Here is a 22852-nt window from a genome sequence, read left to right on the forward strand (position 1 = left end):
AGACTTCCTGTTGCGGCGATGCGGAGCTAAGCCGCACGATTCGGCAGTTCCCGCGATTACGGACTTTCTGGCTCTCCAGAGGAGCCCCGACGGGAATTTTTCGAAGACGTCCCATGTGGGAAGGTGAGAGCAAGGTCCCCCTTCACTGTATATGGAACGGACAAGAAGTGAAACGGCCAAAAAAGCAGCGTTGGAGCAGCGAGGGAAGAAAAACAAGATGGCGGCGGCCGGAGATAAAGTGGAAGGCGGGCCGGAGCTGCAAGAGTTTATTAAGCGCTGTTTTGAGGAGTTGCGGAAAGAGATGCTGGCGCCTATGCTGTCGGCGATTGAAGGATTAGGGATGACCCAGAAGGCCCACGAGGTAAAGATCCAGGAGGTGCAGAAAAAAGTCAATGAGAACGAGGATGAGATCTTGGGCCTGGCGGTGAAGTTGGAGGCGCATGAGGCGCTGCACAAAAAGTGGGCGGAAAGATTTGAAGACCTGGAGAACAGGTCGAGGAGAAAGAATCTTGGGATCCTGGGTCTCCCTGAAGGAGTGGAGGGGGCCGATGCCAGGGCATATGCAAGCACGATGCTCGAGTCGCTGATGGGTGCGGAGGCCCCTCCGAGACCTCTGGAGCTGGATGGGGCACATCGGGTGCTGGCGAGGAGGCCCAAGGCTAATGAGCCGCCAAGGGCGATTGTGGTGAGGTTTCACCGTTTCACGGACAGAGAGAGGGTCTTGAAATGGGCCAAGAAAGAGCGGAGCAGCAGCTGGGAGAATGCGGAGATCCGAATCTACCCGGACTGGAGCACAGAGGTAGCAAAGAAGAGAGCGGGTTTCAACCGGGCCAAGGCGGTGCTGCATCGGAAGGGAGTGAGGTTCGGAATGCTGCAGCCAGTGCGATTGTGGGTCACATTCAAGGATCAACATCACTATTTTGAAACGCCTGAGGAGGCTTGGACCTTTATCCAAACTGAAAAGTTGGACTCAAACTGAGGGTGGGGGGGATGTTCGATGTTTGTTGTACACTGGGTGTTAATCACGCGCAGGAAATGTTCCACGGGTTGGGTGATGGATGGGGATGGGGAAAGGTACCGGGGGGGGGGGGGCGGCGGGCGGCCAATCCGGCTGATCACGTGGAATGCGAGGGGCCTGAACGGGCCGGTGAAGAGGGCCCGAGTGTTCGCGCACTTAAAGGGACTGAAGGCAGACGTGGTCATGCTCCAGGAGACACATTTGAAGGTGGCAGACCAGGTCAGGTTAAGAAAGGGATGGGTAGGACAGGTATTCCATTCGGGGCTGGATGCGAAGAACAGAGGGGTGGCAATATTGGTGGGGAAGCGGGTGTCGTTTGAGGCCAAGAATATTGTAGTGGACAATAGAGGTCGAGACGTGATGGTGAGCGGTAGGTTGCAGGGGACGTGAGTGGTATTGGTAAATGTATACGCCCCGAACTGGGATGATGCTGGATTCATGAAGCGTATGCTGGGGCGCATTCTGGACCTGGAGGTAGGAAGCTTGATAATGGGTGAGGGTTTTAACACGGTGTTGGACCCAGCACTGGACCGCTCCAGATCTAGGACGGGAAAGAGGCCGGCTGCGGCCAAGGTGCTTAGGGGGTTTATGGACCAGATGGGAGGAGTGGATCCGTGGAGGTTTGCCAGGCCGCAGGCCAGGGAATTTTCTATTTTCTCCCACGTGCACAAAGCCTACTCCGGATAGATTTTTTTTTGTTTTGGGCAGGGCGCTGATCCCGAAAGTGGAGGGAACGGAGTATTCGCCATAGCCATTTCAGATCACGCCCCGCACTGGGTGGAACTGGAGTTGGGAGAGGAGAGGGACCAACGCCCGTTGTGGCGGTTGGATGTGGGGCTGCTGGCAGATGAGGCGGTGTGTGGGAGGGTGAGGGGGTGCATTGAAAGGTACTTGGAGGCCAACGACAACGGGGAGGTGCAGGTGGGGGTGGTATGGGAGGCACTGAAGGCGGTGGTCAGGGGAGAGCTAATCTCCATCAGGGCTCATAGGGAGAAGATAGAGGGCAGGGAAAGGGAGAGGTTAGTGGGGGAGATTTTAACAGTGGACAGGAGATACGCAGAGGCCCCTGAAGAGGGACTACTTAGGGAAAGGCGAAATCTCCAGACGGAGTTCGACCTGTTGACCACAGGAAAGGCAGAGGCACAGTGGAGGAAAGCGCAGGGGGCGACGTACGAGTATGGGGAGAAGGCGAGCCGGATGCTGGCACACCAGCTCCATAAGAGGATGGCAGCAAGGGAGATAGGTGGAGTCAAGGATGGAAGGGGAGTTACGGTGCGGAGTACGATGAAAGTAAATGAGGCATTCAAGGCCTTCTATGAGGAGCTGTACAGATCCCAGCCCCCAGCGGGGGAAGAGGGGATGCGACGATTCTTGGACCAACTGAGGTTCCCGAGGGTGGAGGAGCAGGAGGTGGCTGGTTTGGGGGCACCAATTGGGTTGGAGGAGCTGATTAAAGGACTGGGGAGCATGCAGGCAGGGAAGGCCCCGGGACCGGATGGGTTCCCGGTTGAGTTCTATAGGAAGTACTTAGACCTGTTAGCCCCGTTGCTAGTGAGGACTTTTAATGAGGCAAGGGAGGGAGGGACCCTGCCCCCGACAATGTCTGAGGCGACGATCTCTTTGATCCTGAAGCGGGACAAGGGCCCACTGCAATGTGGGTCGTACAGCCCGATCTCGCTCCTCAACGTGAATGCCAAGTTGCTGGCAAAAGTGCTGGCTACGAGGATCGAGGACTGTGTCCCGGGGGTGATTCACGAGGACCACACGGGATTTGTAAAGGGCAGGCAGCTAAACACCAATGTGCGGCGGCTCCTAAACGTGATAATGATGCCATTGGTGGAGGGAGAGGCGGAGATAGTGGCGGCTATGGACGCGGAGAAGGCCTTTGACCGAGTAGAGTGGGAGTACCTCTGGGAAGTGCTGCGGAGGTTTTGGTTCGGGGGAGGGTTTATTAGTTGGGTTAAGCTCCTATACAGAGCCCCGGTGGCGAGTGTGGTTACGAATCGGCGGAGGTCGGAGTATTTTCGGCAGTATCGTGGGATGAGGCAGGGGTGCCCTCTGTCCCCCTTGTTTGCATTAGCAATTGAACCCTTGGCCATGTCATTAAGGGAGTCTAGGAAATGGAGGGGGGTGGTCCGAGGGGGAGAGGAGCATCGAGTGTCGCTTTATGCAGACGACCTGTTGCTGTATGTGGCGGATCCAGTGGAGGGGATGGTGGAGGTCATGCAGACTCTATGGGAGTTTGGGGATTTTTCGGGCTATAAGCTTAATGTAAGGAAGAGTGAGCTTTTTGTAGTACAGTCATGAGACCAGGAAAGGGGGATAGACGATCTACCGTTGAGGAGAGCGGAAAGGAGCTGTCAGTACTTGGGGATCCAAATAGCTAGGAGTTGGGGGGCCCTACATAAACTTAATCTGACGAGGCTGGTGGAGCAGATGGAAGAGGACTTCAAATGATGGGACATGTTGCCGCTCTCACTAGCGGGTAGAGTGCAGTCGGTCAAAATGGTGGTCCTCCCGAGGTTTCTTTTTGTGTTCCAGTGCCTTCCAATTGTAATCACCAAGGCCTTTTTTAAGAGGGTAGGCAGGAGTATTATGGGTTTTGTGTGGGCGAATAAGACCCCAAGGGTAAGGAGGTGGTTTCTGGAGCGCAGTAGGGACAGAGGAGGGTTGGCGTTGCCGAATCTGGGTGTCTACTACGGGGCAGCCAATGTGGCAATGATCCGTAAGTGGGTGATGGAGGGAGAAGGCATGGAAGAGGTTGGAGATGGCGCCCTGCAAAGAAACGAGCCTGGGGGTGCTGGTGACGGCACCGCTGCCGCTCTCGCCGACAAGGTACACCACGAGTCCAGTGGTGGCGGCAACGCTAAAGATCTGGGGCCAGTGGAGACGGCACAGGGGTGCAATGGGAGCCTCGGTGTGGTCTCCGATCAGGGGTAACCATCGGTTTGTCCCGGGGAGGATGGACGGGGGGTTTCAGAGCTGGCATCGAGCAGGGATTAGAAAAATGGGGGACCTGTTCATTGATGGGACGTTTGCGAGCCTAGGAGCACTGGAGGAGAAGTTTGGGCTACCCCCAGGAAATACTTTCAGATACATGCAGGTGAGGGCGTTTGTGAGGTGACAGGTGAGGGAATTCCCGTTGCTCCCGGCACAGGAGATTCAACACAGGGTGATCTCGGGTGTATGGGTCGGGGAGGGCAAGGTGTCGGCGATATACCAGGAGATGACAGCGCAGTACAGGCCCTTCGGCCCACGATGTTGCACCGAAACAAAAGCCATCTAACCTACACTATGCCATTATCATCCATGTGCTTGTCCAATAAACATTTAAATGCCCTCAATGTTGGCGAATTCACTACTGTTGCAGGTAGGGCATTCCACGGCCTCACCACTCTTTGCGTAAAGAACCTACCTCTGACCTCTGTCCTATATCTATTACCCCTCAGTTTAAAGCTATGTCCCCTCGTGCTAGCCATTTCCATCCGCGGGAGAAGGCTCTCACTGTCCACCCTATCTAACCCCCTGATCATTTTGTATGCCTCTATTAAGTCTCCTCTTAACCTTCTTCTCTCTAACAAAAACAACCTCAAGTCCATCAACCTTTCCTCATAAGATTTTCCCTCCATACCAGGCAACATCCTGGTAAATCTCCTCTGCACCCGCTCCAAAGCTTCCACGTCCTTCCTATAACACAGTAGTCTGTGTGGAGACTGCACATTCTCCCTGTGTCTGCGTAGGTTTCCTCCGGGTGCTCCAGTTTCCTCCCACAAGTCCCAAAAGATATGCTGTTAGGTAATTTGGACATTCTGAATTCTCCCATTGTGTACCCGAACAGGCGCCAGAATGTGGCGACCAGGGGCTTTTCACAGTAACTTCACTGCAGTGTTAATGTAAGCTTACTCATGACAATAAAGATTATTATTATATTCTGTTTACACTGGGAATTGTCCGTAGGTGCTCTTGCAGCATATAACACACCTGTCACTGTCCCCTTGGTAAAGCACTATTTCCATATGCATTACCCTCACACAAGAATGTGTCTCTTCTCATTATAATGAATCAGTAGGATAGCAGTAATGGGCGTGAGCTACCAGCCGCATTATGCCCTAAGGAAGCGCGATGTGGCCAGTAGATGCTGGGAGACCACTCTTCCAGGATCTACTGGCTCACTTCGCGATATCAGGATGTGAATCCCGCCCATTTTTGGCGGGTCACTTTTGGCAAATCTGCATATTAGAGCGAGACAGCGAGTCTCATTCCGATGTGCACTCCCATGACCCAACCAAGGCGTTGGGATCTAATCCTTCACCTTGGAGACCTCAGGCGAGTGTTCAGTGCTGGTCTCCAAAAATGGGGACCAGATGGAATGGCACTCGTGGGGCTTTCAAAGGGGATTGGAGGCCCCCAGGTGCTTGCCCTCTGGGCAGGATGGCACCATGACATGGCCAGCATGGCATCATAGCAGTACCATCTGGATGCCAGCCACGCTGGCATTTTTCCCTTGACGGGGATGAGGCCGGGGGTGCCCTGCATGGGTTCAGGAGGGGTGCGGGGGTGCCTGAGGACTCCCTTGTAGGTAAGTTAGGGCTTTGGGGAGTTCAGGGCCGCATTGGGAGGGTTGAAAGGTCAGCACACCATTTAAAAATGGCGAGCAGAACTCCTCAGTGCAGTAAACGGGACTAAGTGTGGCCTCGCCAGGGAATTCCCGATCTACCCAACAGAGTCCTGTTCCATAGCGTGGGGTTTTTCGGCACTCCAAGCGCCAGGAAACACCCAACTAAACACGCTCACATGGGACTCTGTTCCGATTCGAGTAGACCGCACCCAATGTGTATTTACATAGCACCTTTAATGTAATAAAGTGCCCCATGCTGATTCACAGAGGTATTATAAAACAAAATATAACACGGATATTAAGGAAGATGGCCAATAGCATGGTCAAACAAGTAGGCTTGAATAAGTGCCTTAAAGGAGGAAAGCTAGATAGGGAGGCAGAGAGGGAATTTGAAAGTCTCCAGGGTTTTGAAGAATGAGAGGCAATCTCATTGAAACACACAACATTTTTACAGTGCTCAACAAGGTAGGTGCAGAAAGGATATTTTCCCTGGCTTTGCGGGGGGAGGTGGGTGTGATATGGGGGGGGGGGGCTGAATTTTAAAATCAAGGTGTTGTTTGGCTGGGAACCATTGGGACAGCACGGTAGCATTGTGGATTGCACAATTGCTTCACAGCTCCAGGGTCCTAGGTTCGATTCCGGCTTGGGTCACTGTCTGTGCGGAGTCTGCACATCCTCCCTGTGTGTGCGTGGGTTCCCTCCGGGTGCTCCGGTTTCCTCCCACAGTCCAAAGATGTGCAGGTTAGGTGGATTGGCCATGATAAATTGCCCTTAGTGTCCAAAATTGCCCTTAGTGTTGGGTGGGGTTGCTGGGTTATGGGGATAGGGTGGAGGTGTGGACCTTGGGTAGGGTGCTCTTTCGAAGAGCAGACTCGATGGGCCGAATGGCCTCCTTCTGCACTGTAAATTCTATGAAATCAGTGAACACAGGGGTGATGGGTGAACAGAATTTGGTACCAGTTGGGATATGGGCAGCAGACTTTTTGGATCACCTCAAATTGACAGAGCACGGGACGCCGACCAGGGTGTGCATTAGAACCGTCTAGTCTGGAGGTAATAATGCACAGGTGAAGGTCTCAGCAGCAGATAAGCTGCAAGAAGGCAAGACTTGGGACAATATTGTGGAGGTAATGAGGGTAAAGATGGAAAGGAATAGGCTCCAAGATTGTGTTACTTAGCAACATTTTATTTCTCCCTTATCTTCCTGTAAGTAAGGATGGAAAAGAAAATCCCATAGGGATACCTATAGTCCAAAAGAATAAAAACCAGGGGCGAAATTCTCCCAAAACGGCACGATGTCCGCCGACTGGCGCCCAAAACGGCGCCAATCAGACGGGCATCGCGCCACCCCAAAGGTGTGGAATGCTCCGCATCTTGGGGGGCCGAGCCCCAACATTGAGGGGCTAGGCCGGCGCCGGAGGGATTTCCGCCCCGCCAGCTGGCGGAAACGGCATTTGTTGCCCCGCCAGCTGGCGCGGAAATGACATCCCCGGGCGGCGCATGCGCGGGAGCGTCAGCGGCCGCTGACGGCATTCCCGTGCATGTGCAGTGGAGGGAGTCTCTTCTGCCTCTGCCATGGCGGAAGGGAAAGAGTGCCCCCATGGCACTGGCCCGCCCGCGGATCGGTGGGCCCCGATCGCGGGCCAGGCCACTGTGGGGGCACCCCCCGGGGCCAGATCACCCCGCGCCCCCCCCAGGACCCCGGAGCCCGCCCGCGCCGCCTTGTCCCGCCGGTAAGGTAAGTGGTTTAATCTACGCCGGGAACAGGCATTTTAGCGGCGGGACTTTGGCCCATCCGGGCCGGAGAATCGCGGGGGGTGGCCCGCCAACCAGCGCGCCGCGATTCCCGCCCCCGCCGAATATCTGGTGGTGGAGAATTTGGCAACCAGCGGCGGCGGGATTCACGCCAGCCCCCGGCGATTCTCCGACCTGGCGGGTGGTCGGAGAATCTCGCCCAATGTCTTCCCCATTTCGTAAAAGAAAAGTTATGTAAAGAACCTCGCCGATGTTAATTGCGAGGATATCTCAAAACCAAGAAGGATAACTTGGAACACTGGTTCTGAGTGGTGTATATTTTCAATTTGGTATAATGTGAGGAAAGATATGAAAATGAGTGAGGAACAGTCCAGTCTTGTTGTATTGAATCCTAAAAGAATGTTTTTTTTTTTTTAATAAATGTTTTATTGAAATTTTTTTCCCAAACAACAATTTTTCCCCTCTTACAAAGCAAACGCAACAATAACAATACAGAAATTTTAAACAATACACAAGTAACAAAACCCCTTTATCTTTGACCTAAACTAACCCCCCCCCCCCCTCCCCCCCCCCCCCCCCCCCTGGGTTGCTGCTGCTGGTCATCTGTCTTCCCTCTAACGTTCCCCTAGGTAGTCGAGAAATGGCTGCCACCGCCTGGTGAACCCTTGAGCCGACCCCCTCAGGGCAAACTTTATCTGCTCCAGTTTAATGAACCCCGCCATATCATTTACCCAGGCCTCCAGTCCGGGGGGTTTCGCCTCCTTCCACATGAGTAGGATCCTGCTAGGGACGCAAAGGCCACAACGTCGGCCTCTTTCGCCTCCTGCACTCCCGGCTCTTCCGCAACTCCAAATAGAGCTAACCCCCAGCCTGGTTTGACCCGGGCCTTCACCACCCGCGAAATCACTCCCGTCACTCCCTTCCAATACCCTTCCAGTGCCGGGCATGCCCAAAACATATGTGCGTGGTTTGCCGGGCTCCCACCACACCTCCCACATTTGTCCTCCACTCCAAAGAACCTGCTCAATCTTGCTCCCGTTATGTGTGCTCTATGTAGCACCTTAAATTGAATCAGGCTAAGCCTGGCGCATGAGGAAGAGGAATTTACCCTGCTTAGGGCATCAGCCCACATACCCTCCTCTATCTCCTCCCCTAGTTCTTCTTCCCACTTTCCTTTTAGTTCGCCCACCGACTCCTCCCCCTCTTCCCTCATCTCTCGGTAAATCTCTGACACCTTGCCTCTCCGACCCACACCCCTGAAAGCACCCTGTCCTGTATCCCCTGTGTCGGGAGCAACGGAAATTCCCTCACCTGTTGTCTAGTAAATGCCCTCACCTGCATATATCTCAAGAAATTTCCCCGGGGCAACTTATACTTTTCCTCCAATGCTCCCAAGCTCGCAAAAGTCCCATCTATAAATAAATCTCCCACCCTCCTAATTCCCAACTGGAACCAGCTCTGAAATCCTCCATCCATTCTTCCTGGGGCGAACCTATGGTTGTTCCTGATTGGGGACCCCACCAGGGCTCCCCGCACCCCTCTCTGTCGCCTCCACTGTCCCCAGATATTCAATGTTGCCGCCACCACCGGGTTTGTGGTAAACTTTTTAGGTGAGATCGGTAGCGGCGCCGTCGCCAGCGCCTCTAAACTCGTCCCTTTACAGGACTTTCTCTCCAGTCTTTCCCACGCCGCTCCCTCACCCTCCATCATCCATTTACGTATCATTGCCACATTGGCGGCCCAATAGTAATCGCCCAAGTTCGGTAGTGCCAATCCTCCTCTGTCCCTACTACGCTGAAGGAACCCCCTCCTTACTCTCGGAACTTTCCCTGCCCACACGAAGCTCGTGATGCTCCTGTCTATTTTGTTAAAAAAGGTCTTAGTGATTAGTATAGGGAGACATTGAAATACAAATAAGAACCTCGGGAGGACCATCATCTTAATTGCTTGCACCCTGCCCGCCAGCGATAGAGGCTGCATGTCCCACCTCTTGAAGTCCTCCTCCATTTGTTCTACCAACCGTGTCAGATTAAGTCTGTGCAAGGTTCCCCAGCTCCTAGCGATCTGAATCCCCAGGTATCGGAAGTTTCTTTCCACTTTCCTTAGAGGCAAGCCTTCTATCTCTCTACTCTGGTCCCCTGGATGTATCACAAATAATTCACTCTTCCCCATGTTTAGCCTATACCCCGAGAAATCCCCGAACCCCCTCAAAATTCGCATAACCTCTATCATTCCCCCCGCTGGGTCCGACACGTATAACAATAGGTCATCCGCATATAACGAGACTCGGTGTTCTTCTCCCCCTCTAATCACCCCTCTCCATTTCCTGGAGTCTCTCAACGCCATGGCCAGAGGTTCAATTGCCAACGCGAACAACAATGGAGACAGCGGGCATCCCTGTCTTGTTCCCCTATATAGTCGGAAATACTCCGATCTATGTCGACCTGTAACTACGCTTGCCGTTGGAGCCCCATAAAGAAGTCTAACCCAGCTAATAAACCCGTTCCCAAACCCAAACCTCTTTAACACTTCCCATAAATACTCCCACTCCACCCTATCAAATGCCTTCTCTGCGTCCATTGCCGCCACTATCTCTGCCTCCCCCTCCACTGGGGGCATCATTATCACCCCTAATAGTCGTCGCACGTTAACATTCAGTTGTCTCCCTTTTACGAACCCTGTCTGATCTTCGTGCACCACCCCCGGGACACAGTCCTCTATCCTCGATGCCAGTACCTTTGCCAACAATTTGGCGTCCACGTTCAACAATGAAATGGGTCTATAGGACCCGCACTGCAACGGATCTTTATCCCTCTTCAAAATTAACGATATCGTCGCCTCCGACATCGTCGGGGGTAGAGTCCCCCCTTTCCTGGCCTCATTGAACGTCCTCACCATCAACGGGGCCAACAAGTCCACATATTTTCTGTAATACTCCACCGGGAACCCGTCTGGTCCTGGGGCCTTCCCTGCTTGCATGCTTCCCAGTCCCTTAATAACCTCGTCCACCCCAATCGGTGCCCCCAGGCCTACCACCCCCCGCTCCTCCACTTTCGGGAACCTCAATTGGTCCAGGAACTGCCGCATCCCCTCCTCTCCCTCTGGGGGTTGAGACCTATACAGTTCCTCATAGAAGGTCTTGAACACCTCATTTATCTTTCCTGCCCTTCGCACCGTGTCTCCCCTTTCGTCTCTAATTCCTCCTATCTCCCTCGCTGCTGCCCTCTTTCGCAATTGATGAGCCAACAGGCGACTCGCCTTTTCCCCATATTCATACCTCCTCCCCTGTGCCTTCCTCCACAGTACCTCCGCCTTTCTGGTGGTCAGAAGGTCAAATTCCGTCTGGAGTCGTCTCCTCTCCCTGTACAATTCCTCCTCCGGGGTCTCTGCAAATTCCCTATCCACCCTTAAAATCTCCCCCAGTAATCTTTCCCTTTCCTTGGCCTCTGTTTTCCTTTTGTGGGCCCCAATGGAGATCAGCTCTCCTCTGACCACCGCTTTTAGTGCTTCCCATACCACTCCCACAGGGACCTCGCCGTCGTCATTGACCTCCAGATATCTCTCAATACACCCCTGCACTCTTGCACACACTCCCTCATCCGCCATCAGTCCCACATCTAATCGCCAGAGTGTTCTCTGCTCCCTTTCCTCTCCTAATTCCAGGTCCACCCAATGTGGGGCATGATCCGAAACCGCTATGGCTGAGTACTCAGCTTCTTCCACCCTAGAGATCAACGACCTTCCCAAAACAAAAAAATCTATCCGGGAGTACACTTTATGGACATGGGAGAAGAAGGAAAACTCCCTAGCCCTAGGTCTAAGAAATCGCCATGGATCCACTCCCCCCATTTGGTCCATAAACCCCTTAAGTACCTTGGCCGCTGCCGGCCTTCTTCCGGTCCTTGAGCTGGATCTATCTAGCCCCGGGTCCAGCACCGTATTAAAGTCCCCTCCTAAAATCAAGTTTCCTACCTCCAGGTCCGGTATACGCCCCAGCATCCGTCTCATAAATCCCGCATCGTCCCAGTTTGGGGCATACACGTTAACCAACACGACCTCCATTCCCTCCAGCCTGCCACTCACCATTACATATCTACCTCCGCTATCTGCTACGATGTTCTTTGCTTCAAATGCGACCTGTTTCCCCACCAAAATGGCCACCCCTCTATTCTTTGCGTCCAGTCCTGAGTGGAACACCTGTCCCACCCATCCTTTCCTTAGCCTAACTTGGTCCGCCACCTTTAGGTGCGTCTCTTGGAGCATAACCACGTCTGCCCTTAGTCCTTTCAAATGCGCGAGCACTCTGGCCCTTTTTATCGGTCCGTTCAGGCCTCTCACGTTCCACGTGATCAGCCTCACTAGGGGGCTACCTGCCCCCCTCCCGTGTCGACTAGCCATTACCTTCTCTAGGCCAGTCCCATATCCTGCCTCCGCGCTCCCTCTCGCTCCCCCAGCGTCGCACACCATCCCCGCCCACCCACTCTTTAGCCATTTCCTTTTGGATTTCCGCAGCAGCAACCCAGTTGTCCCCCACCCGCCCCCCCCTCCCTCCCCCCCCCTCCCCGCTAGATCTCTTTCTAGCATGATTGCTCCCCCCATATTACTTCCGTAAGTCAGCTGACTTCAACTGACCCCGGCTACTCCTGCTCACTCCTCGACCCCCCCCATGTGGGGAACTCCCATCCGCCTTGCGCCTGTCTTCCCGCCTTATTCTTTCTGGTGCGGGAACATCCCTTTACCTGACCCGCCTCTTATGGCGCAGCTCCCTTTCCCCTCCCCCTCCCCTTCCCCATTCTCCAACTATGTCCCGTCTTTCCCCCCTCACCGGCGCCCACATTTCCCCAATGTCTCCCCCCTTCCCTGTTTACTTCTCAATTAACTTCCACCGTAACATTAACAATAACATTTCCTGCAGCATCAGTCCCTCAGTTCCGATCCAATTTCTCTTCTTTGATGAAGGTCCATGCTTCCTCCGCCGTCTCGAAATAATGGTGTCTCTCCTGATACGTGACCCATAGTCTTGCCGGCTGCAGCATCCCGAACTTCACCTTCCTTTTATGCAACACCTCTTTGGCTCGGTTGAAGCTCGCCCTCCTTCTCGCCACCTCCGCACTCCAATCCTGGTATACCCGTACCACTGCATTCTCCCATCTGCTACTCCGCACCTTTTTAGCCCATCTCAGGACCTCTTCTCTATCCTTAAGGCGGTAAAATCGCACGATTATCGCCCTGGGTGGTTCTCCCGCTTTTGGTCTTCTCGCCGGAATCCGATTTGCCCACTCCACCTCCAAGGGGCCCGTAGGGGCCTCAGCACCCATCAGTGAGCTCAGCATCGTAATTGCGTACGCTCCACAGTCCACTCCTTCCACACCCTCAGGGAGACCCAGTATCCGAAGGTTCTTCCTTCGCGCTCCATTTTCTAGGGCTTCGATCCTTTCAGTACACTTTTTATGAAGTGCCTCGTGCGTCTGTGTCTTAACCGCCAGGCCCAGGATCTCGTCCTCAATATCTGTCACCTTCTGCTCCACCACGCGGAGCTCTGTCTCCTGGGTCTTTAATGTCTCCTTGAGCCCCTCAATTGCCTGTAGCAACGGGGTCAGCACCTCCCTCTTCAGCAGCTCCACGCACCGTCTCACAATTTCATGCTCAGGCCCCCATGTCGCCTGCGCTTTCTCCGCCGCCATCTTGTACTTCTCTCTTTCCGACCCTTTGGTCGACGATTCCTCGCGCTGCAGCCGCCGCCGCCGGTTTTTTCCTCCTTCGTTTGGGGGGGACTCCCTTCTCACACGCCCCACACCGGGTTGCGTCGTCGAAAAATTCCCCATTGGGGCTCTTAAAAGAGCCCGAAGGTCCGTCGGAGCTGGAGCCGCCGAAGCGTGCGGCTAGCTAGGCATCACCGCAACCGGAAGTCCCTTCAGTGGCCTTGATGAGGTCTTTTCACAGTTGTTCCCTCTGCTGCTAGAATTCACTTTTGATACAGGCCCTCAGGTCAGCTTGCAGCTTTAAGCTTGCCCTTCCCCCGCCTGCATGCTGGAAGAGGCCCTGTTTATCCTGCAGTTGCAGCCAAATCTTTTACTGTTTCTGCGTGTGTCTGGCAACCAAGAGACATACCCTTCCTGGGGGACACTGTCGGGGGAATATTGCAGCCTTCTTTCCACACCGGGAAATGTCAAACAAATGCCGTGGGGGCCCTGTAAAAGAGCCCAAAAGTCCGTTCCAAGCAGGAGCTGCCGAATATGCGACCTAGCTCTGCATAGCCGCACCCGGAACTCCTCCTAAAAGAATGTTTATTAACTAAAACGAAACACACAACCAAAAAGACAATACAAGCCAATGGTACACTTAACTACAATTGACAGCTGCACACACACAGGCACAGACACAGACACAAGCACACCGGCACAGACACACACACACAGATTGAAACATATGAAGTTAACCCTCGTACCCAGCTATTTACATTCTTGAACTCTGAGAAATGTCCCTTTTCCAAACAACATCCAATATTATAGAACTCTTATGAGCTAAATCCAGCAAATAGTTACCACCCACAAGGTATCTTCAAGCTTAGATATAAGCTTTCTTTACTTCCGGCGTAGCGTTTCTACTCGCTGAGATTTTTAAAACAGCAACTTTTGGCACCAGCTTCTTTTCGGGAGAAAATTGCCTTTCCAGCTGGGCGTGGTTATGATCACAGCTGCTTACCAGCTGTACCTCTCCACCTCCTCTCCTGCTGCACCCAATTGCCCTGCTATGGACATATTGTTTTCCTCCTTTGATGGTATCCTATCGAGATAACCCCTTGAGCCAGCTTTTAGCATGTAGGTGTAAATTGTATTCTTCTCTCTCCACTTTGAACTCACCTATTCTACAGTTTGAACACCTATTTCTATAGGCCATTGTTCATCTCCCTAGTCTCTGAGGTAAACACTTGTTTTCCTGCGTTTAAGCTAATTCAACCATCAAAACTTCCTTCAAACAGATGCACTCTTATCAATCCCATTCTTTATTTTATTCAAATCTTATTTTTAACCTTTATTTTACTAATCTTACATCTTCCTTTTCTCCCAAGATCTTGACAGTTAAAAACAACCATACATATCAATTGTTTCATATTCGCCATCAGTATTTTGAAGGTTTAGCCGTGTTTGCTGGAAATTATTGGAGAGTAGCCTTCTCTTTGCTGAATGCTGCTTCTACTGATACTGAAGTGATCCTGGTGCATAATAAAAGTGGGAATTGTTACAAAATATGGCATTACCCATATTTTTCAATATATCAGACACAACTGAAAACCGGTGCATAGCTCTCAGCTGTTATACAGATCGGTTTTCTCTGCAGATCTTGAGCCTTTTTGAGTGAAAAAAATGGTTTACTCAGTCACACTGCCTGATACAGAGACCTGGGGCGTGATTCTCCGCAATCGGCGCAATGTCCGCCAACCGGTGCCAAAAACGGCGCGAATCAGTCCGGCATCGCGCCACCCCAAAGGTACGGAATTCTCCACATCGTGGGGGGCCGAGCCCTCACCTTGAGGGGCTAGGCCCGCGCCGGAGCGTTTTCCGCCCCGCCGGCTGGTGGGAAAGGCCTTTGCCGTGTGACGCATGCACGGGAGCGTCAGTGGCCGCTCACGGCATCCCCGCGCATGCGCAGTGGAGGGGGTCTCTTCCGCCTCCGCCATAGTGAAGACCATGGCGAAGGCGGAAGGAAAAGAGTGCCCCCACGGCACAGGCCCGCCCGCGGATCAGTGGGCCCCAATCATAGAATCATAGAATTTACAGTGCAGGAGTAGGCCATCTGGCCCCTCGATCCTGCTCCACCATTCAATGAGATCATGGCTGATCTTTTGTGGACTCAGCTCCACTTTCCGGCCCGAACACCATAACCCTTAATCCCTTTATTCTTCAAAAAACTATCTATCTTTACCTTAAAAACATTTAATGAATGAGCCTCTACTGCTTCACTGGGCAAGGAATTCCATAGATTCACAACCTTTTGGGTGAAGAAGTTCCTCCTAAACTCAGTCCTAAATCGACTTCCCCTTATTTTGAGGCTATGCCCCCTAGTTCTGCTTTCACCCGCCAGTGGAAACAACCTGCCCGCATCTATCCTATCTATTCCCTTCATAATCTTATATGTTTCTATAAGATCCCCCCTCATCCTTCTAAATTCCAACGAGTACAGTCCCAGTCTACTCAACCTCTCCTCGTAATCCAACCCCTTCAGCTCTGGGATTAACCTAGTGAATCTCCTCTGCACACCCTCCAGTGCCAGTACGTCCTTTCTCAAGTAAGGAGACCAAAACTGAACACACTGCTCCAGGTGTGGCCTCACTAACACCTTATACAATTGCAGCAGAACCTCCCTAGTCTTAAACTCCATCCCTCTCGCAATGAAGGACAAAATTCCATTTGCCTTCTTAATCACCTGTTGCACCTGAAAACCAACTTTTTGCGACTCATGCACTAATACACCCAGGTCTCTCTGCACAGCAGCATGTTTTAATATTTTATCATTTAAATAATAATCCCTTTTGCTGTTATTCCTACCAAAATGGATAACCTCACATTTGTCAACATTGTATTCCATCTGCCAGACCCTAGCCCATTCACTTAGCCTATCCAAATCCCTCTGCAGACTTCCAGTATCCTCTGCACTTTTTGCTTTACCACTTATCTTAGTGTCGTCTGCAAACTTGGACACATTGCCCTTGGTCCCCAACTCCAAATCATCTATGTAAATTGTGAACAGTTATGGGCCCAACACTGATCCCTGAGGGACACCACTAGCTACTGATTGCCAACCAGAGAAACACCCATTAATCCTCACTCTTTGCTTTCTATTAATTAACCAATCCTCTATCCATGCTACTACTTTCCCCTTAATGCCATGCATCTTTATCTTATGCAACAACCTTTTGTGTGGCACCTTGTCAAAGGCTTTCTGGAAATCCAGATATACCACATCCATTGGCTCCCCGTTATCTACCGCACTGTTAATGTCCTCAAAAAATTCCACTAAATTAGTTAGGCACGACCTGCCCTTTATGAACCCATGCTGCGTCTGTCCAATGGGACAATTTCCATCCAGATGCCTCGCTATTTCTTCCTTGATGATAGATTCCAGCATCTTCCCTACTACCGAAGTTAAGCTCACTGGCCTATAATTACCCGCTTTCTGCCTACCTCCTTTTTTAAACCGTGGTGTCACGTTTGCTAATTTCCAATCCGCCGGGACCACCCCAGAGTCTAGTGAATCGCGGGCCAGGCCACCGTGGGGGCACCCCCCGGGGCCAGATCGCCCCGCGCCCCCCCCCCCAAGACCCCGGAGCCCGCCCGCGCCGCCTTGTCCCGCCATTCGAAAGGTGGTTCAATCCACGCCGGCTGGCGTGGGTTGACAGCGGCGGGACTTTGGCCCATCGCGGACCGGAGAATTGCCGGGGGCGCGCCGTTTTTGGCGGCAGTCGGCGGACATCGCGCCGATTGCGGAGAATCCCGCCCCAGAGTTCTATTTTTAAAGGGCGCCGCAGACAGAACTGGACATCAACTCCACCCCCCCCCCCCCCCACACTGCGGAAATATGACATTCTCCCCCTCCCTATCCACTCTCCCATGTGCCCTGGCATTGCCCTTGGCATAGGTTGGCACCGCCAGGTTACCAATTTGGCAATGCCAACCTGTACCTGGGACAGTGTGGACATAGTGCCAGGGCATTGGCTTGGCATGTCTCTTCCCCCCAGGGACATATACTTACCTTGCGATGTTGTAGGGATCCCTCGAATTAAGCTCATTTTTAAAAAGCTTTTGCAAACCTTGCCGATGGCTCATATTCAGTGAGGGAGGATCATATGGCCTTAGGCTGGGATATCATATTTAAGTGTATTTGAATCTATTAAAATGAGGTTCTCGCCCTTCGTGGGCGTAAACCTCGCAATACTACCAGCGAGGGCCGTGGAAAATCGGAAAACACGGGGCTGGATTCTACTCCCCGCCGTGCCACATTTTTGTTTCAGCAGGTCGGCAGGATGCTCCATTACGCCAGCTGGTCAATGGAGTTTCCCATTGTGGGGCAGCCCCACGCCGTCGGGAAACCCCCGGGCTGCTGGCAAAACGGAGCATCCCGTCGGAGGAGAATTCAGCCCACAATCTCTGGAGACATTTGCGTTTCCTGATTCTCTCCAGATTTTCTGCCTGTGTCACCATTCTCTCTGACTGCAAACATGGGCTGAAATTCCCCCCATAGTGTGGAATCTCTGTTAGGGAGGAATTGATGGCAATGAAGGGAGGAATAGAGATCAACACAGTGGAGAAGCTACTGAGCAATGAAGGGGAGAGATCAATGGGCTGGAGTGATTCTTGGGGAGAAGATCAATGATGTTGGCTGTGTCATTTTGTGATGGAGGACAGGGAGTATGGTACAGCACAAAGGAAAGGCTGGCGTGAACTGGTTTGGGGTGGGGTGGTAGGGGTGGGGGGTGCGATGGGGGGCGGGTTGGGGAAGGCTACCACTATGAATTTGGGGCAAAGAATATCAGTTAAACCTGGTAGGGTGGGAAGAGGAATTGTTGTTTGAAGTGAGGGAGGAATGGGTGCTGGTTTGAAATGTGGGATGCAATGGGTGTAGTGTTGAATTTGTTTGGAAAGACAGATAAATTTCAAGTGAAACTGAGGAGGGGGAAGAAGAAGAATGCCTGTATGAACTAGAGATTTGGGTTAGGAAAAAAGTGCGTTTCCCCAGGAGAGGATGAGCAGTTGATATGGTGCAATCAGTATGGAGGGGATTGGAAATCTTCCCTGTGCTAATCCAAGTTGAAATCATTTCTATATCACAATATGTTATGCCCAAAATCTTTCACATTTGAAATATTTTCCTGTATTATAATTAACCTCAATTAATAAATCATTAACAACCGGGACACTAGAGGGACTGAATAATAGATCAATGATTCACATGATGTTGGCTGCCTGTAAATAAATGCATTTGTCTGAGATTCCTTGCTCCACTATCTTAATAGCAGATTACTTCTGTTTTAGATTTGGAGCAGGCCACATTTTGGTCAAATATGGTGCAACATAAAGAGATTAGTTTTTAATCTGCTAGTGTTTTAAATGGACTCTAAGTTATTGATGGTGACCAACAGATAACAGAGGTGAAAAAGATCATACTGTCCAAGAGTAACATCGCTTACTTCAAAATGTTTGTAAAATTAAAGCTATATCTTTCTTTTAAAAAAATAACCAAAAATGTTTTTTGAAAAGTGTGTCACATATTAGGAGTTGATAAGTTGGGTGAGTAGGGTTTAGTAAGTGAGCGTGACTTGATGTTTGTCTTTCAGGCTGGATATTGGGAGACCGCTTGCACGATGGAGAGAAAGGTTGGTTTCCCTGCCTAATCGTTGAGGAAATCAAAAATCCACAGACGCGAGCTCAGAACAGAAGAGAATGTTACCGAATCTATAAGGCAGAGGAATGCCATGGAAGTAAGAACAAGGAAGGAAGAAAATTTACCAACAGAAATGTGATCCATCAGCGGTGATAGAATCTTATTATTTGGTCCTGCTTATACTTTTGATAGATTGCGAAACTTTCATCATTCTGCATGGCATTGTTAACAGTGAAATTTCACCAGGAAACTGGGGATTGTCAACAGTTTTTATTTCATTCACAGAACGCTATGTTTTTTAAAAAGTTGTTTCATCTGTACGGTAACAGCATGATTGAAGTGAATGTTTTCCATCAACAGAATGCAGTCGCTAAATACATTGGAGGGAGATTATTCAAATTTTTTTTAACTAAACAAAAGTTAATTCCAGCTGAAATATATTGGCAGCTATGGACATGGAAGGTATACTTGATTCAGTATAAATCCTGCTGCACATGGTTAATGTTTGAATGGAAAGAGTTCAGAGGATGAATTGTAAAACATAAAAAGCTACAAATAGAATCTCTGCCTTGAAGAATCCCTGAAGAATTACACTCTATATTGGAGCTAAATGCTGTAAGTCTCCGTATAAATGATATAGATTACCTGTGAAAATGCAGAGCAATTTTTCTGCAACAGTGTTGCAGGTTTTTTGTACAAGCCCGCATGCGCAGCCTCATGTAACTGGGTCCCGAGGGAATTTATGAGAAAAAAAAAAATCTAAATCTATGGAACTGAACGAGCAGTGTAGTTTAATTCCTAATCTTTTAAAACCAAGGATTACTATTTGGTATGTTATCTCCTAAAAACTTTTTGCTGAGCCCAATGTACCATTTCTTGGTTACAAGAAAACAGAAAAGATACCAATTGCTGCAAAGAATGAAATCTGAAAAAATATCTAAAATAAATATAGGAAGGTAGGCGGAAGATAATGAAGATTATTCATTTGGATTCAGAATAATCCAGTTAATAAGAAACCTTTGATAATAGGCTTTTCAAGATGAACGAAGAAGGAAACTGATATTAACGATCTACTTTATTAACCTGTAATTTGAAGTAATGACCTATCTCAGTTGATGAGCTTCAGGACTTTTCTATCAAACTATTGTATGGGTCACTTCGAGGAAGAGGAAAAGCATTATCTTCTGCCCACAGACTACAATTTCTGTCCCCTCACCACCGATTCCATTCCCCCTCCCTGAAAACTGTGCCAGCCTAAATCAGATCGTTTACAACCTTCCAAACGGAAGCTCTGTCACAAAGACTGCCTAATTCCACCTCCAAAACATACCTTGCCTTCAGTCAGCCTCAACCCTTCAGTTGTTGAAACCCTCATCCATGCTTGTATCTCCAAACTATTCCAATCAAAAAATCTTGAGAAATTTCAATCTGCATCCAAATTCTGTTGCCTTTTCTTAACCCATTCCAAATCCCACTTGCCCATTACCTCTAGTAGAGAAATGCCAACTCCTGAATTTGGTCCTCAAATTTGGTGACAGTGGTCTGCTTTTCCTCTTCGTGCCAGCTGGTTGGCAGGACAAACATTGGTTTTATTTAACCTACGGTAGTGTGGAACAGTCTATTAAGAAAAGGAATGGCTCGAAAAATGTGTCAGTAAGTTGAACGTTTATTCAGGATTTAAAATCTTCACAGCATTAACTGTGTCATCTGGATTTTACTCACAGTAACTTAGGTTGGAGATGTACTTTAGCTCTTAATTGTGTCAAAGTTATCAGCTGCATGGTAGTGTTATAAATATTTAGGGAAGATTTTCCACTGGGCTTTAATAACGGCCTGGCACATACAGGATTATCCACCCATCAACGCTCAAATGTCTTACAAATGTGGATTTTATTTGTGGTTCCATCGCTGGCTGAGCTTTGAGAGAGTATAAATGTGCAGCCGACCGGGAGGTTCTGAGTTAAGAAACATTTACATATATAAATATTGTGATTATGAGTTAGTCATCAAGCAGCTATTAAATATTCATGTAGCATATCAAAGAATGTTGAATAAAAGAACAGAGGTTAATGTTTTGCATTGTAAAACAATTGCAGCAATTTGTGAAGAGTGTCATCCACCATGTGTTCCTTCATATTACACAACGGGGAATTTCTGTAATCTTATAAAGAGAACAATTAAAATCACATTATAATTGAATCCAGCATAGTTTTTTTTGTGGTTTTATGTCTATCAGATAAGCAATTATGTGATGTTTATTTGATCTACGGTTCCTGCGGGACCTTATTATGCTTCACCAGTAACCTGCCGCTGATGTGCAGAATCATGAGCTTAATTTGAATGAAGTCACACCGCCAGTCGGCAGGATCTTTCAGTACAGTTGGGCCAGAACACATTCTACTCCATCTCATTAATTTTCGAAAGCTAGGGTGGAGTGTGAGAATTTTGAGGGTGTGAATATTATAGAGAGACCACCCCTGTCTTAGAGATTCATTTAAGAAGTATTGTTTCGATCATTGCTTGAGGTAATTAAAACAGATTTGGAAAGCTGTCAGGATCTCAGCATCTTCAGTGGCTGAGAGACGTTCCATCAGCCTAAAGTGAGTATGCTTCCCAAATCTAGTTTTATGTAAAAATGTACACTTCTAATTTTGAATCTGGAACAATGCCATTATAGTCTCATCGTATAGTATAGTAACCCATCAATATAAAACTTAATAAATTGCTTAAAATTATTGGGAAACCTGTGCCAGAATTTTATGCTTCCCCACCGGTGGAGTTTTTTTATGGGAGGGCGGAAAGCAGGGTGAAATTGAAGAACAGGAGGATTCCCTTTGGGTTCCCGGCCTCACGGTGATTTTACGCCGGGGCAGGCACAGCCTTGGGCGAGAAGCCCATCCTTGGTCCAATTGAGACCCATAAGTGGCCAATTATTGAGCACTGAAGGGTCGTTTCCCACCAGCCAGAAGCCAGATAATCAATAGAAGGGGGCCGGGCACCTCCCAAAGGTCTGGTGGCATATGGACATCTCTCCGCACCCCGGCCTCTCCCTCAAGACTCCAATCACCCCCTTCGCATGCCCCAGACCTCCCTATGTTCCTCGCCCTCGGATTACTTGAACTTGCCTTGGCCTCTCGTATTTCCTGTTCAGCATGGTGGCACAGTGGTTAGCACTACTGCCTCACACCGCCAAGGACACTGGTTCAATTTCAGCCTTGGGTGACTGTCTATGTGGAGTCTGCGCATTCTCTCTGTGTCTGCGTGGGCTTCCTCTGGGTACTTCGGTTTCCTCCCACAGTCCAAACATGAAAGGGTTATGGAGCACTTGAAAATGGCGGGAATATGTTCTCCCCAACTCTTTTGGAAGGTCAGTAGCAAGACCCTGCCTTCTGAAAAATACAGGCCTTGGAGCCACATACTGGAAGGGGTAACTCTGAACACCTGAAATGGACCTGGGTTTTGGAACACTGCAGGAAGATAAGAGGGGAATTTCAGGATCTGTGAATATGCAGGGGACTGAGGTGTGGAAATATTTAGGAAGGGGGTCAGCACTGGGATTTGTGACCACTTGTGATGCATTCGTGATTATGGGTCTGGGCTCTCAGAGTTTTGGGGAAGCCAGGGCTTGAAGTACTCCAGTGAGACTGCCATTGGGGGACACTCAAGGAATCTAAAGGGCTTGGGGTAGTAATGGAACTGGGATTTTGGAGCATTTGCATGATCTGGAAGATCTTTAGGTGGCTGACACTTGGGATTTCTCAGTAGAGCTGTTATCCGGCTAACAAAAGCTCTGTGATCTGTCACCTTTGGCGAGGTGGGTTCTGGGAGTAATCAGGAATTCTGAGAATACTGGAGAGGACTGAGGAGGGATTTAAGTATTTCAGCTGGAGGTAAGCATGGGATTTGGAAACGCTAAGGAAGAAATGGGAATTTCTGGCTCTCTGGGGTAGGAGCAGAACAGAACTGAACTGCTGGAAGCAGGCGGTGGCCATGACCATCCCGGGAGGAGGAAAAGCCTGCATAGATGTAAGTAGAGTGTATTTGCAGAGGCCTGAACTCTGCAGGAGTACTTGGACTAG

At 50.1% G+C, this 22852-nt stretch overlaps 1 protein-coding gene across 7 annotated transcripts in view; it reads left to right on the forward strand.

The window, feature by feature from the left end:
* The window catches only part of ngef (neuronal guanine nucleotide exchange factor), a 178565-nt gene extending 157593 nt beyond the window's left edge, over positions 1 to 20972 (forward strand). For all 7 annotated transcript variants that reach the window (XM_072474598.1, XM_072474600.1, XM_072474601.1 and 4 more), the window contains one exon: positions 18727 to 20972. In XM_072474598.1, the coding sequence (XP_072330699.1) occupies positions 18727 to 18926 (200 nt within the window). In that variant the 3' untranslated portion in view covers positions 18927 to 20972. The remainder of the gene's footprint in view (positions 1 to 18726) is intronic.
* The last annotated feature ends 1880 nt before the right edge of the window (positions 20973 to 22852 follow it).

The sequence above is a fragment of the Scyliorhinus torazame genome, chromosome 14, assembly GCF_047496885.1.
Source record: "Scyliorhinus torazame isolate Kashiwa2021f chromosome 14, sScyTor2.1, whole genome shotgun sequence".
In the NCBI taxonomy this organism is placed as follows: Eukaryota; Metazoa; Chordata; class Chondrichthyes; order Carcharhiniformes; family Scyliorhinidae; genus Scyliorhinus; species Scyliorhinus torazame.